Source organism: Lissotriton helveticus, chromosome 3_1 (genome assembly GCF_964261635.1).
Source record: "Lissotriton helveticus chromosome 3_1, aLisHel1.1, whole genome shotgun sequence".
NCBI lineage: Eukaryota > Metazoa > Chordata > Amphibia > Caudata > Salamandridae > Lissotriton > Lissotriton helveticus.
Window position 1 is genome coordinate 289,078,749 of NC_136061.1, and position 14,269 is coordinate 289,093,017.

Sequence of the window (14,269 nt, forward strand, 5' to 3'; positions counted from 1 at the left end):
CCTGGACTCTTTTACACACTATATCAAGATTTTGATATATCACATGAAGAGCCAGTTTCCCACAGCTTGGAGCAGAGACCGACCCCAGGCACCATAGGCAAAGCCATGTTGGTCAGTCACAGAAATCTGTGTGCAACATTCCCCACAGGGTTTGAACTTCGTAGATGTGGGAGGTGACATTTTCCCTTACACACAAGGTAAAATTCTTTGACCAATAGGCGGTCTCGGAGTTGAGATGTAGCTCCGGATCCACGTCCGATGGCTCTGAAAAAAAGAAACTGACATCAACATGCATAGGTGGTGCTTATATAGGTCCACACAAGTCACGTCTGGTGCAAAACAATGTTGACATGGAGCTGCCAGTGAAACCTGCCGGCATGCAGGGGTACTGCTGAAGATTTTTCAGATCCTGTCACCTGTGGGAATATACAAAAGATGAGGAGTTTGTGGTTAGAAACCTCCATCAGAAAATGGTAACCACTTACAATAAAGTGCAGATAATGTTGGTAGGTGGGATAGAAGGGGATGTGGAAGTTGGCATTCCTGATGTCCAAGTCACATAGCCAACTTGGTGAAGCAGAGGGATGAAACCCTGTAACATGGCCATGTGGAAGTGTTCTGTTTGGATGTACCAGATGAGGGACGCGAGGTCTAGGGTGGGCCTGACTGAACCGTCCTTCTTGGGAATGACGAAATAAAGAGTAGACCCCTTTTCCCCAGTGTTGGAGAGGTATTGATTCTATGGCCCCTTTTTTAGGTCTAACCTGGACAGTGCATGCGCTGCTCTGTGAGCCATGCTGTATTGGAGTACGGAATAGAAGCCCCGCACATTCTCCGCCCATATTTGTCATTGGCTTGTGTCATGGTCCTTTGTAAATGCTGGCTTCTGATTCGTTCATAGGCTTGTTAGTCCCTCCTTAGCACTGCCTTGGCTTCATTCGTAACCTCCCATGAGGACTGGCCCTTTTACTTTGGTTGTTACACTGAGTCTTTAATCTGCAAGCACTATTTTCTTTAGTTTCTCCTACTGCAGGCACAACATGCTTTCCTGCAACATTCAGCTCACCATGCGTGTTTTAAATTTCTAAGCAGTCGCAGACAACGGCGGCTGCTTCTTTGAATAGGTCTCGCATTTACAAGACTTTGAGCTATTGGCATTGTACATGACAATGCCTTTTACGTATGTGTTAATTATCAAACCAAATAAATGGCATTGTCATTTACAATGCCAATAGCTTAAACGTTCGCAAATGTGAGACCTACTGCATTGCAAAGGTTTGTTGAAGGAGTGCTTCAACCTGCGCCATCAGAAGGCTGAGATGCCCTCTGCTGAGGTGGTAGTTGCGGGATGGGATTTTGGGATAGGATGTGAGAATTTCTAGGCAGTAGCAGTGGCAAACAAACTAAACTCACTTGTCGGATAAGATTCCCTGCCAGCATGGAATCAAGTCTGTAGTCTTCTGTGGGAAGCTGGCTTTGTATATGCTATACCACAGTAAGGTATAGTGTGCACAGAGTCCAGTGGATCCCGAAAGGCATACAGAGGTAAAAGTAGGTAATACCTTACTCTCAATTTGTGATAGTGTGGCCGAGCAGTAAGGCTTTATCAGAGGGTAGGGTTAAGCTTTTATTATGGCAAGAAATGTCACACTCAGACTGAACTCAGACCAATTGTATCAAAAATATTTCTTGTATTATATTTATAGAGCCAAGCTGGACTTGGTACAGGTAAAATGTGATTGTACTTTTCAACACAGATTGTTAAAAAGCAAGCTGGATGAATAATGACTTTTCTTACAGGTTTGTAAAAATGTGCAAATACACTTGTAATTACTTTTGATTACTTTTTCTACTCCGTGTGATATGCCTAGATTTCAAACTGGAACATTTCCTGGATAAAAATCAGCTTTTCTCAACACAAAGTTTTAGATTTTCATACACTTTTTAATTCCACACTTAGAAGTTTTTCCACAGATAAACAGTCAATGCAGTTCTTTGGGAGAAAATCAGGTTATCAGTTTATAGGTGAGTAATCAGCCTTTGGAGTTGGGTTACTCGGGTTAGAGCATGGTTCCCCAGGGTCAAGGATGCACTCAAAGAGTACCCTCAGCAGCACGAGAGTGGCCGGGTGAAGAGTGCTGAGACCCAATGTTATCCAATGGGGGTTAGAGGGCCTCCAGATGGTGGATGCTCACGGGCAAACCACTTGGATGTGGGAGCAAATTCCTAGGGTTTAGCTCAGGGTAAAGAGGGATTCAAGTTAGCGCACAAGGTACACCCACAGCAGTAAGGGGCGGCCGGGTGCTGTTTTGGCGTCCGGTGCCCTGTTATTTTCAATGGGAGTTGCTGGTTTTGGCTGCAGGCTCAATCCAGGAATTCTTGCGGAAGGAACCAACAGCTGGGCAGGTAAGTTGGAGGGCTCGGGATGTAGATGCACCTCAGGGCGGGCGGATGCAGGGGTGCCTTTTGAGGATGGATTTCACCTTACCGGGTCACTCACGGTTGGGGTGGGGGGAGTCTCCGTGCAGAGGCTGCTGGCGTCGTCGGGGAGTCCTGGTGAGGTTAGCCCATGGTGGACTTTGACTCTGGAGTGCTGGGGGACCTTGCTGGGACAGTTGGGCCACTCGGGCCAGGGCATCAGTGGTTCCAGGAGTCTGGTTTCTTTGCCCTCAGCAGGCTTGGAGTCTTTCTTTTAAACAGAGATGGTAGTCACAGGAGATCTGGTCTTTGTTGAAGGCAGTCAGTCCTCCCAGAGGTTCTGGAGGTTGCTGGCAGCAGGACAAGGCAATGTTTGGCGCAGGGTCTGTGGAAACTGCAGACAGGCCTTCTAGGTTCAGGGTTGCTCCCTAAACACTGTATTTAGGGGGCGCTTTAGGGTTCTCTGGGTCAGTAGCCAATGGGCTACTGACCTTAGGGTGACTCCGCTCATGGTGTGCTCAACCCACGTGGGGGAGTAGGCACAAACCCCAACACTGATTGGATAGTGCCTGCCACAGATGGCAGACATTGACGAGTGGGCTTGGCGCTTCCCCCATCTGTGGGGTGGGGTTGAAAGATGGGCACAAAATCTAATTTTTCCCATCTGTCCTCCTGCCGAACGAAAAGGTAGCGAGATAGAAGGTGGACTGCTCCTGATAGAGAGGATGGGGGTCGCGTTACAAAGGCGGAAAGGTGTTTGAAGTTTCCCTGTCACAGATGGCTCTTCCTGGCCTGGGGGAAGTGTGACCACCTCCGCCCAGGAAAGGCTTTGTTTCTGGGCCCAGAGAGCAAAGGCTCCCACCCCAAAGGTCCAGAAACATGTCTCGTAGTGGCAGGCTGGTGCTTACCAGTCAGGGAACCCACAAGAGGCTGGTCGTTTTTCAGGGGTTATCTCTGAGATCCCCTCTGAGTGCATCGTATAATAAATCCCGCACTGGCATCAGTGTCGGTTTCCTATGATGAGAAGTTTGCTACTAGGCTTATCTGTCTCACTAGAAACAATGGGAACACATAACCTTACATGTGAATGGGGAGAGTAATGAAAGGAAAAGAACTTTGGAGTAAATGGAATAAAACGGTAAAAATGGACAAGTCTATAGTAATTTTGTGAACATTTACGAAATACGCTGTGCATCTGGCATAGGAGCACAACTACGCTCTAGTTTTGATGAGTTTACACAAGTGTGTTACAGGGGCAGAGCATGCAAGTCCAGGGAGCACACAAAAGCCAAATCAGTTCAAAACAATGCGGAATTAATTAATTATAATGGTGTGCATTCTATCACCCCCATTTTTTGATACAGAAGTATATGTGCCATGTCATCTTCATTTTTCTCACGCTAAACACGCAACCTGCAATGGCATGCTGTGTGTGTTAATGTACATGATACAGAAGGTTGGCAAACTATGTGCTGCAGCCCTTAGAGCCCTTCCCTGGTCACAGTGCCCTTGGTACCTTTTACCAGGTGCCAATTGGGGTGTACAAAGGTACCATTTTGGGAAAGAACACAGGCATTGGGGACCTGATCGGCATGGACCCAGGACATATCAAGTCAAAGTGCATCAGAGATGTGGAAAAAAGTGGGGGAGGGGTTACTACAACAGAAACCCAGTTTCCTACATTTTCCCGATAGGGTGGTGGAGTCGAGGAGAAGTGGAGTTAGTAAATGTTTTGAGATGGAGGCTCCCTTACTTTCTTGAACATCGGAAGAAGGATGCTCCCAGAAAAAACTGGGGCATTATCCGAGATTCATGGAGTGACCAGAGGGTCTCCAGTCGATATTGAAGGGTTTTCCTCAAATAGAAGATCAGGAAGAACCCGTATGCACTATTGTTGAGTCAGGGGACAGGCAAAGGTTACATAGCTATAAGAATGTCTGTTCCATCACCCAGTGTACAAGTTCTACTGGAAGATTGAAGATATGGGGCACAAGGCAACAAAGAAGGTACACACTTAACTCTGACCCCTAGGCAAGAACGTCCAAACCGGATGGCAGAAAAAAAAATCTTCCATGGAGTTGCCGTCTAAGCACAATGCCTACAAGTGGCGAGTCCCTCACACCTTGCCACTGAAAAGACTTCTTTGAAGAAAAACCTGCCAACATGAGAGTTCAAAACTAGATGGCGGAGTATGCAGAGCAAGTGTATCTATAGCAGGACTTACTACAAACATTTGAATTTGTAGTTAGAATTTGTCTTTTTAATTTAAAAAAATGTATATTTTTATTCCAAAACATGATCCTACAGCGAGAGAGGCAATTCAGTGCCTACGACTATAAGTTAAGTTTACTGGGAACTGTTTAAACCCCTACAGTCCATTTACCTAGGAGGAATCATTGAACAATGGATACATGGGCACAGGCACCAAAACAAGGAATCTATGCAGTATTCCCACAGAGGGAGATTACATTTGAAGTATACAGACTATAACTGGTCTCTGGTATTATTTAAGGTTGCCAACAAACGTGAAAGGATCGGGTCTACTAAAAAAAAGTCTACCAAAAAATGAAAGCTTGTTCCAAAAGTAATGTTATGCTTAAATCAATAATTACAAAAGAGAACACAGTTTAACACACTAGATCCAAAAACACCTACCTTTCCTGTATCGCCTCCGTGTTGGTAATGAGATCCTGGCGAATGCCCCGGGGATCCAGTAGGGGATGCAGGGAGGATGCTAATAATATCTGGGTCGATGTCATCTCCAGTGTCTAGCAAGTCAAATATACCCATACCGTCTTTGGAAAAGAGGAGAAACAGTTGTAAGCCTTTCACTTTCACCTCTTAATACACAGGCTAATTCTGTTAGAAAGGCTACAAACGCACTCAAGTATTAAATCTAAACGAATATATGTAACATTTTCCTTTTCAATTAAGTTTGGTAGCATAATACAATGAGTGCGTACATAGCGCCAGCAAAAGAAAAATATTGCGGTAATATACCAACAGTAGACTAGCACCTAAATATTCCTTAGTCTATTTTTATTTTTTAAATAAAAGTTAATGCTTTACTTCAAGTCACTTGTGCTGCCTCACAAATCAGCTTCAAGGGCTACAGAAGTAGACCTTCAATATATTACTTTATGTAGCAAAGGCACACAGAGTGTTTCAGAATCTCAATAATATACTGGCGGAGCAGCGGTAAAGAAAGAACAAGTTACTTATCTGTACACTGTTGTCCTTCAGTATTTATTTTTTTCATACATTCACCTGCTTCAATCTTCATCAAGGAAGGATTTCCATGGTAATTGTGAGGAAATGGCGTGTATTATATGGTGTGACATTCAACATGTAATCACTTATCCACCCATTTAGGACCAGCAGGTTTTGTTTCGTAAAGCTTTAGCTCAACCCTGGGTAGCTGTGGCTACGAGCAGTCAGGCTTATACAAGAGAACAAGTGTAAAGCATTTAAACAGTACCCCCACTCACTATGGGATTCAGTTGTGTAGGTGCTGCCTATGGTTCTGGAGCAGGCCTGAGCAACACTCTCCCAAGCTATGACTGATCGGAAAGATGCAGACAAGTTCACCTTCAGATGTGGGCTGGACACGATCGACACACCAGACAGAGCAGTTTTGTCTTCGGGCCTTACAGCACCACACCTGGCTTTTTAAGGGATGTTAAAGCTTCGCTAATGGACATGCCTGTTCATGGCTCCAGTCTGTTTGGAGACAAGGCTGACTCTATGCTGAGCCATTCAAGGACAGCAGAGGTACAGGTAGGTCTTAAGGCCTTTCCATGCCCCCTCGCAAATCCCAGTGCACCTTTTTCTCCCTTTTTCTGTGGCCACGGAAGGAGTTTCCAACCCAGTGGCGGCTGGTGAGTTTTCAAAGTGGTGAGGTATGAAAGTTTATTTAGCGCATTACTTCAGCACCAGTTACATTACACAAGGACACAAGACTCATTCGCCTGGTCTGTTGGGAGAATATGCCTCAACATGCATGACATCACACAGAATACAACAGTAATACACAGGACATCATAGAGAACACAACTGTATGAATGCAGTTAAACAAAACGCAGCCTTTTGCAAGATTCAGTGTGTGCTTTGACTGGAAACACGGAGACTCACCCCGATAAAGAACTTGACTCCTATTCAAAGAACTGACTTATTAATTGGTATTTTCCATATCAAATTGCAGGGGATTTGTGTTGTCCGTTCCGGTACCTCTTGTAATTGGTGCCAAATTCGAGATGTATGTGCCAGGGGAAGTATTTTTTTCAAGTACTCTGTTTGTGAAAATGGTACTTAATATGCAAAAAATGTTTGATGGTTTTCTATGTAAAAACTGGACAAGAAGTACAACTTTGTCTACTAAAGTCATACGAAATCTATACTCTGTGTATTTCAATACTTTTTCCACAACGTGGTGAAGTTTTCTAGTCCAACACATGCAGTAGCAGCCCACATAATTTTTCACTATTACCAAAACACTTTCTGCTCAAACCAGTCTCCTATGGCTAAAAATTACATACAAAAAGCATACATAGAAGAAAACCAAAAAATATGCGAGGTATAAACCAATAATAGGAATTTATACATGATTTTAGACCCATTTTATCAGCTTTTAAAAAGCAAGGGCAAATAAGCTTTTTTAGAAACCAGGACACCTGTCTATGGAGCTCTGTCAAAGAGACTGTCTAGACAGACGGGGCACTGTTTGAAATTTCACACATCATTGAAAACGTTCCCGGCATATCATGGCCAATAAATAATTTCCATAAGCTCTATTGGCAAAAATGAATTTCACAAATTTCTCTCATAACACCACTACTCTTCTGTAGGAAAATATGTAGTATACATGTAGACTTAACATAACTTACCAACAACTACTAAGAGGAAGGAAATACAGAGGAACACATGCATTGATAAAGGGACTCACTAAGAACCATCAGGCAACTCCCAAGGAAACATGCCAGGCACATGAAGTGAAAAATACACCAAAAGTGACAGAAAGAAAAATGCTTGTATAAGAACCACGTGGCTCTCCAACCGCCAAAGAAATCTACATGTGACGACCAGAAAACCTACTTCTTAGAGATGCAAACAGAAGTATGTGCACAGATAGCCAGCCAACACAAGCTTCAATGTGAAATAAATGCAGACACTTTGAGCAGCAACTCAGTAAGGCACAGAAATGTAAAGAGGTGCACATATGAACAGCCACTAAAATGCAGGCGCACGCACACACACGCAGCCACTAAAATGCATAGAGCACACATACCCATACAGACAATGACTCAAAAGCACATGTGCAGAAAAATTGAGACAGCAGCATTAATTAGATCAAATGCCAGGCAAGCATAGTGAGTCACACCAACTGTACCGCCATTGCGAGTGCAACAGGCAGAGATAAAAAAAAACAGACAAACTAGCACTTTGAGTGCAACACACACCCACGCAGGTGTACACCGGTTCTGGTTACTCGATGAGGGATTAGGGGGATACCATCTTTTCATGTGCTACACAGCAACGTACTTCTTCAGCAGGTGTAGGAAGCTGGCTCCATAAATATTATAGCAAAATGAGGTATAGTGTGCAGAGTCCAGTGAAACACTAAAGGTAGACAGAGGTAAAAGTAGATAGCACCTTACTTTGTGGTAGTGTGGGCGAGCAGTAAGGCTTTATCAGAGGGTAGTGTTAAGCATTTGTTGTACATACTCAGGCAGTAAATGATGTCACACACTCAAAGACTGAACTCAGACTAATTTGTTTGTCTACAAATATTAGTTATATTTATTTTCTAGAACCAAGCAAGCCTGGTACAGGTAAGTGTAAATGATACTTTTCAAGGCAGGTTGACCAATACAAGAAAGCTGTATGGAAATTACTTCGTTACAAGTTTGTAAATACTTTGAATTCAGTGGCAATTACGGTTAGAATACTTTTGATTACTTTATGGGTTACTTTTTCTACTCGTTGTGATATGCTTAGATATCACACTGGGACATTTCCTAGAGAAAAGGTCAGTAAAATCAGTTTTGCACAATTGTAATTTATCAGTTTTCTAGCTATTGGCAGTTTTTCAATTTCTCATACAAAACCAACTCCACAAAGTGGACAGGCTGGTAGGGCTGGGGTCAAGTCAGTGGGCATCCTCCTCTTCTTAGTTCAGCACGGCTTCTTTAGTCTTTCTGGTCGGTTCATGCCAGAGGAGGCAAGGTTTGGAGTTGCCCCTAAATACTAGATTTAGGCGCGTTACAGGTAAGTAAAGGTTGGGACCAATGGTCCCTTCCTTGGGGTGGGTACACCCCCTATCATGCCACCCTCCATTGGGAGGGGGTCATATGCCTCTCTCTGGTTGGTTGGGACCCCCCATCTACAAGATGGCGGGATAGAGTTGGGCTACACCTCGCCTCCCCCACCTGAGGTGTGAGGTTGGCAAAGATGGGCACACCTCATCTATACTTGGTTTTCACGCAGATTCTCCCGCCCAAAGTAGGTGTTAGAACCGGTGGGAGCAAGTTGCTGGAAGCAGCAAAGGCTGGGGTAGCTCACAAAGGCAGTAAGCCTTTGAAGTTTCCCCTTCGTGGACCCTACCCATACTGGGGGAGGAGGCTTGGCACCTCGTCCCAGGATGTGCATTGTTTCAGACCCCCGAGAGCAGCAGGCGCTCAATCCAGGGGGCCAGAAACATGTCTGGTGGTGGTAGCAAGCGAGCAGTCACTCAGCCAGGACATAAGAGTTAGGTAGTTCTTCAGGGGGCATCTCTAAGACACCCTCTGAGTGCATTTTTCATTTAATCGCACACTGGCATCAGTGTGGTTTTAATGTGTTGAGACGTTGGATACCAAACTTCCCAGTTTTCAGTAAAGCCATTATGATGCTGTGGAGTTCGTAATGACAAACTCCCAGGACCATATACTCTTAATGGCATTACTGCACTAACAATGCCCAAGAATTGGCTTAGATACTGTAGTGGTACAGGGCTCATGCACCTGTACCCTCATCACTGGTATAGTGCACCCAGCTAGAGGGTTGGCTGACATATGCCATGGCAGTGGGTTGTAGGCATGGCACAAATGGATGGTTCACGGGAGAGCAAAACATAGAATAACTTTAAACAAATTAGGCTTAATAAAGGTGTGCATTCTATCACTTATTTGGACAGTGTATGAATAATTGCCCCTTTGAGCGTTTGCACGCAGGATAATCAAGGTCTAAACAGATTAAACAGTACATTGTCACATGCAAGGCAGTCCGGTAACGTCACGTTCACTAGGAGGCATCTATGTCGAGTGTTTAGAACTAACAGAATGATGTTGAAGATCACCAGTTTACATATCAGTTTTTTTTAGTCTTCATTTGATAATGAGTTTAATCAAAAGTGATCAGTGATTTGCAAAATAGTAATTTTATGACAATGTATGATGTAAACAAACATGTGTAAATTGATTCCGTGGCACACTGGTAGGTGGAACATAGTGGCTTATGGGGGTTGTATTTCTTTAGAGTGTGAGGTGTTTTGAAATGGGGGTTAGATGTATGCAGCAGATTTGTATTGTAGAAGAGTGTGGTCACGTTGAACAAGTTACTTACCTTAGGTAACGATATATCTGTGAGAAACATAGGTTAGTTATAGATTCCATACCTGAGATTTCACCCAAGGAGTAAGGCTGGATCCGCTAAGTTTTTCGTCAGCAGTACCACTGCATCGGAAGGTGGCGTTGGTAGACTCCACGTTCGTTATCGTGGTCGCCAGGATGATGTTGCGGTAGCTACTTAAACGCCACCCTCGCGCACTGGCATCAGTTCTGTACACGACTTGCCACGAAAGAGCGGAGAGCCATGCAAGACACTAACCACTGATGAACAAAACTATGGTCCTGAAAGGAACTCCTTAACCCAAGAAGTCAGTTCACAGAACGGGGAGGATGGGTGGGGCGGTAAGGAATCTATAACAAATATACATTTCTTACAGATATATGGTTACCGCAGGTAAGTAACTTGTTCATTTGAAAGAAACAGTTAGTTATACATTCCTTACCTTAGAATAGATACCCCAACAATACCAACCCCGGTTCACACCGGAAAGTCCTGGAGGAAAGAACGTCCAAAGAAGCCGTCTCTCCGGACTTGGCTGTCGAGGCAGTAGTGTTTGGGGAGCGTGTGCAGCGATGCCCACGTAGCCGCCTGACAGATGTCATTTATGGGGGACTCCTCATCCCAAAGCAGTAGTAGCTGCCTTTGCCAAGGTGGAATGGGCATGCAGCCCCACTGGAGGCTCCTTCTTTGCCAAAGAATAGCAGGCTTTAATGCACAGAACGACCCACCTGGAGATCGTCCGTTTGTGCACGTCCCAACCTTTTTTAGCACCCACGTAACCAACAAAGAGCTGGTCGCCCCCAGGGAATGGTTTGGTGCGATCCAAGTAGAAGGAAAGCGCACGTTTTGGATCCAGACGGTGGAGAATCTCTTCCTCTTTCGAAGGATGCGAAGGCGGAAAGAAGGTGGGCAAAGTGATGGTTTGGCCAATGTGGAAAGAAGTAACCACCTTGGGAGGTCTAGTTCTAAGGACGACCTTGTCGGGACGGACCGCCAGAAAGGGAGGTTTGGAAGAAAGAGCTTGTAGCTCACTCACCCTGCGTGCAGAGGTGATGGCCACCGGAAAAGCAGTTTTCAAAGTGAGGAGTCTGAGAGGACAGTTATGTAGCACCTCAAAGGGAGCGCACATAAGATATGTAAGAACCAAGTTCAAGTCCCACTGGGGCATTTCGAAAGGAACAGGAGGAAAAAGATAAGTAAGGCCTTTAAAGCATCTATTTACAACAGGGGACTTAAAAAGAGAAGACTGATCAGGAAGCCTAAGGAAGGATAAAATGGCTGTGAGCAGAGCACTGCTGGGCCAAAGAAAGGAGGAACATGAGAACCTCAGAAAGAGGGGTGAAAAGGGGATCCACAGCCTTTGCTGTGCACCATTCCACAAATTTGTTCCCCCTGCAGGCATATACCGTCTTAGTGGAGGGATGCCTGGCTGCCAAGATAACATTGCAGACATGGGGAGGCAGGTCAAACGACATCAACTGACGCCTCTCAATCTCCACGCAAGGAGGTGGAGGCTTGGCAGGTTCGGGTGGAGGACGGTCTCCTGCTACTGCCACAGAAGATCCTCCCAAAGAGGCAGTCAGATTGAAGGATTGATGGGCATGCTGAGCAGCTCTGGATAGCAGACTCTTCGTGCCCAATCCGGAGCTACAAGAATGAATGGGCCCGGTTGCGCTTTATCTTCTTCAGCACTCTGGGCAGAAGTGGTATAGGCAGAAAGGGGTATAGAAGACCGCAACTCCATGCACGACTAAAAGCGTCACCTAGCGAGTGTCGCCTTGGAAATCCCAACAGCAGAATTGCTGACATTGCTTGTTCTCTTCGGTGGCAAATAGATCTAACCAAGGCACTCCCACTGCTGAAAGAGACCTTGCACCACCTCAGAGTGAAAACGCCGTTTGTGATCCATCATGCACCTGCGGCTGGATTTGTCCGCCCTGGCGTTCAGTGAACCTGCCAGGTGTTGAACCACCAGGGATATGCCCTGATGTTCCAGCCATGTCCAGAGGTGGAGGGCCTCTTGACATAGGGTCCATAACCCCACCCAGCCCGGTTTGTTGCAGTACCACATGGTGGTGGTGTTGTCCGTGAACACCTGCACTACTCTTCCCCAGACAGAGGGAAGGAATGCTTTGAGTGCAAGACGGATCACCTGAAGCTCCAGAAGGATAATGTGGAGCCCGGACTCCGCCGGAGACCAGAGGCCTCTGATCTCCACCACTCCAATGCGGCCGCCCCATCTAAGAAGGGATGCGTCTGTCACCACTGTGTGCTCTGGTTGAGGAAGGGAGAAGGATCTGCCTTTGACCCAATCCTGAATTGTTAGCCACCACTGCAATTGCCGTGCAGTGCCAACCAAGTTCTGGCCACAATCGGACAGATTCCCCGATGCTGCACCCACTGGAACTTCAGGTCCCACTGCAGAGCCCACATATGCCACCTGGCATGATCTACCAGCAAGATGCAGGAGGCCATGAAGCCCAGAAGCCTCAGGGTCATCCTGACTGAAACCCAGGATAGAGGCTGAAAGATAGTAATCATAGCCCTAATATCCTGGACTCGCTGTTCGGGAGGATAGACCCGACACCGCGTCATGTCCGGAACCGCTCCGATGAAGAGGAAGTTCTGAGAGGGACTCAGGTGTGACTCTGGCACATTGATGGAAAACCCCAGCACATGCAGGAGGTCGGCTGTAGTCTGGAGGTGAGAGACAACAGCCTGTGGCGAGCCCGCCTTCAACAGCCAGTAGTTGAGATAGGGGAATACTGGATCTCCTGATTGGCGCAGATGAGCTGCGACAACCGCCAACACTTTTATGAACACCGAGGGGCGCTGGTAAGGCCAAAGGGGAGCATGGTGAATTGAAAACACTCGTGGCCTACCGTGAACCGTAGGTAGCACCGGTGGGCCAGCAGGACGGGTATATGAAAGTAAGCATCCTGCAAGTCCAACACTACCATCCAGTCTCCAGGGTTGAACGTCAACATTTTGAACTTTTCCTTCCAGAGGAAGCAGTTGGCGTTCCTGAGATCTAAGATAGGATGCAGGCATTTGTCCTTCTTGGGCACCAGAAAGTATTGAGAATAGCAACCACGACCTACTTTCGGGACATGAACTCGCTCGATGGTTCCCTTGGCCAAGAGTGCCAAAACTTCCTGTCAGACGATCCTCCGACATGCGATGGTACTGATGAGGTGGCATGGCTGGAGGGGCAGTCTTGAAGGAGAGGGAGTAGCCCCTTTGGACTATCTGCAAAACAAACCTGTCTGACGTGATGGTGCGCCAGTGGGGGAGGTGACTCCTGCCTGCAACTAGGGTTTGGTGGCCCTGAAAGGTCAGTTTGGAGGCTGCTGCAGAGGGGGCTGTGGTGGACTGGCCCGCACGCTAGCCCTCCAAACCACGGAGGTAGTTCCCACGTCCCCGGCCTTGCTGGGGCTGAACAGCTTGCGCTGGTCTGTGGCCCTGGAGGAAAGTGGCAGGACCCCCTTCCATCCACGAAAGGGGCAAAAGGCAGACTCGCAGGGCGGGTGGTGGAGAGGACCAGGTCATGTCCATAAGAGGGGATTGGATATCCCTCGGATATCCCTCGAAAAACCAGTCGACCTCAACCAGGCGTAGTGTCGAAGGGCTACCGACGTGGAAATCGTCCTGCCTAGTGAGTCGGCAGTATCCAGCCCACAGCAGATGGTAAACTTCGCTGCATCTCTCCCCTAAACAACTGCACGGAAGAGCAGGCCTGGGCCTTCTCCGGGCACTGTGGCACCACTTGCACTACTGTATCTCAAACAGAGTGGGTGCAACGGACCAACAGAGATTCAGTGTTTACCGACCGCAGTCCCAAGCTGGAGGGAGAAAACCTCTTCCCAAGGTGGTCCAGCTTTTTGGATTTCCTATTGGGTGGTGCGTTAAGGAATGCGCCTTTGGACGTGGAGGCTTGGAGCACCAAGCTCTCAGGGTAGGGGTGTTGAGAGAGGAAAGTGGAGTCGCCCGGGGTCGGGAGGTGGCGTCGGGCAATCATCCTGTCCACAGGAGCCCCTGTGTTGGGCCTGGACCAGGTGCCCAAAAATACATCTGTGAGGGCTTCATTAAATGGCAAAAGAGACTCTAAAGAGCTCGCTGCTGGTTGAAGCACCTCTATCAGGAGGTTAGTCCTGACAGCCATCGGAGGTAGCTTGAGGTGGACAGCCTCAGCTGCACTACGCAACACCACTGCGTATGACGCTCCCTCCTCCGTAGCCCTGGTAGG

General features: G+C 46.8%; 1 protein-coding gene across 1 annotated transcript in view; it reads right to left on the reverse strand.

The window, feature by feature from the left end:
* The window catches only part of MED13 (mediator complex subunit 13), a 1,439,203-nt gene that overhangs the window by 189,284 nt on the left and 1,235,650 nt on the right, over positions 1-14,269 (reverse strand). Inside the window, exon 27 of the mRNA XM_078679821.1 lies at positions 5,074-5,213. Within this exon, the coding sequence (XP_078535947.1) occupies positions 5,074-5,213 (140 nt within the window). The remainder of the gene's footprint in view (positions 1-5,073; positions 5,214-14,269) is intronic.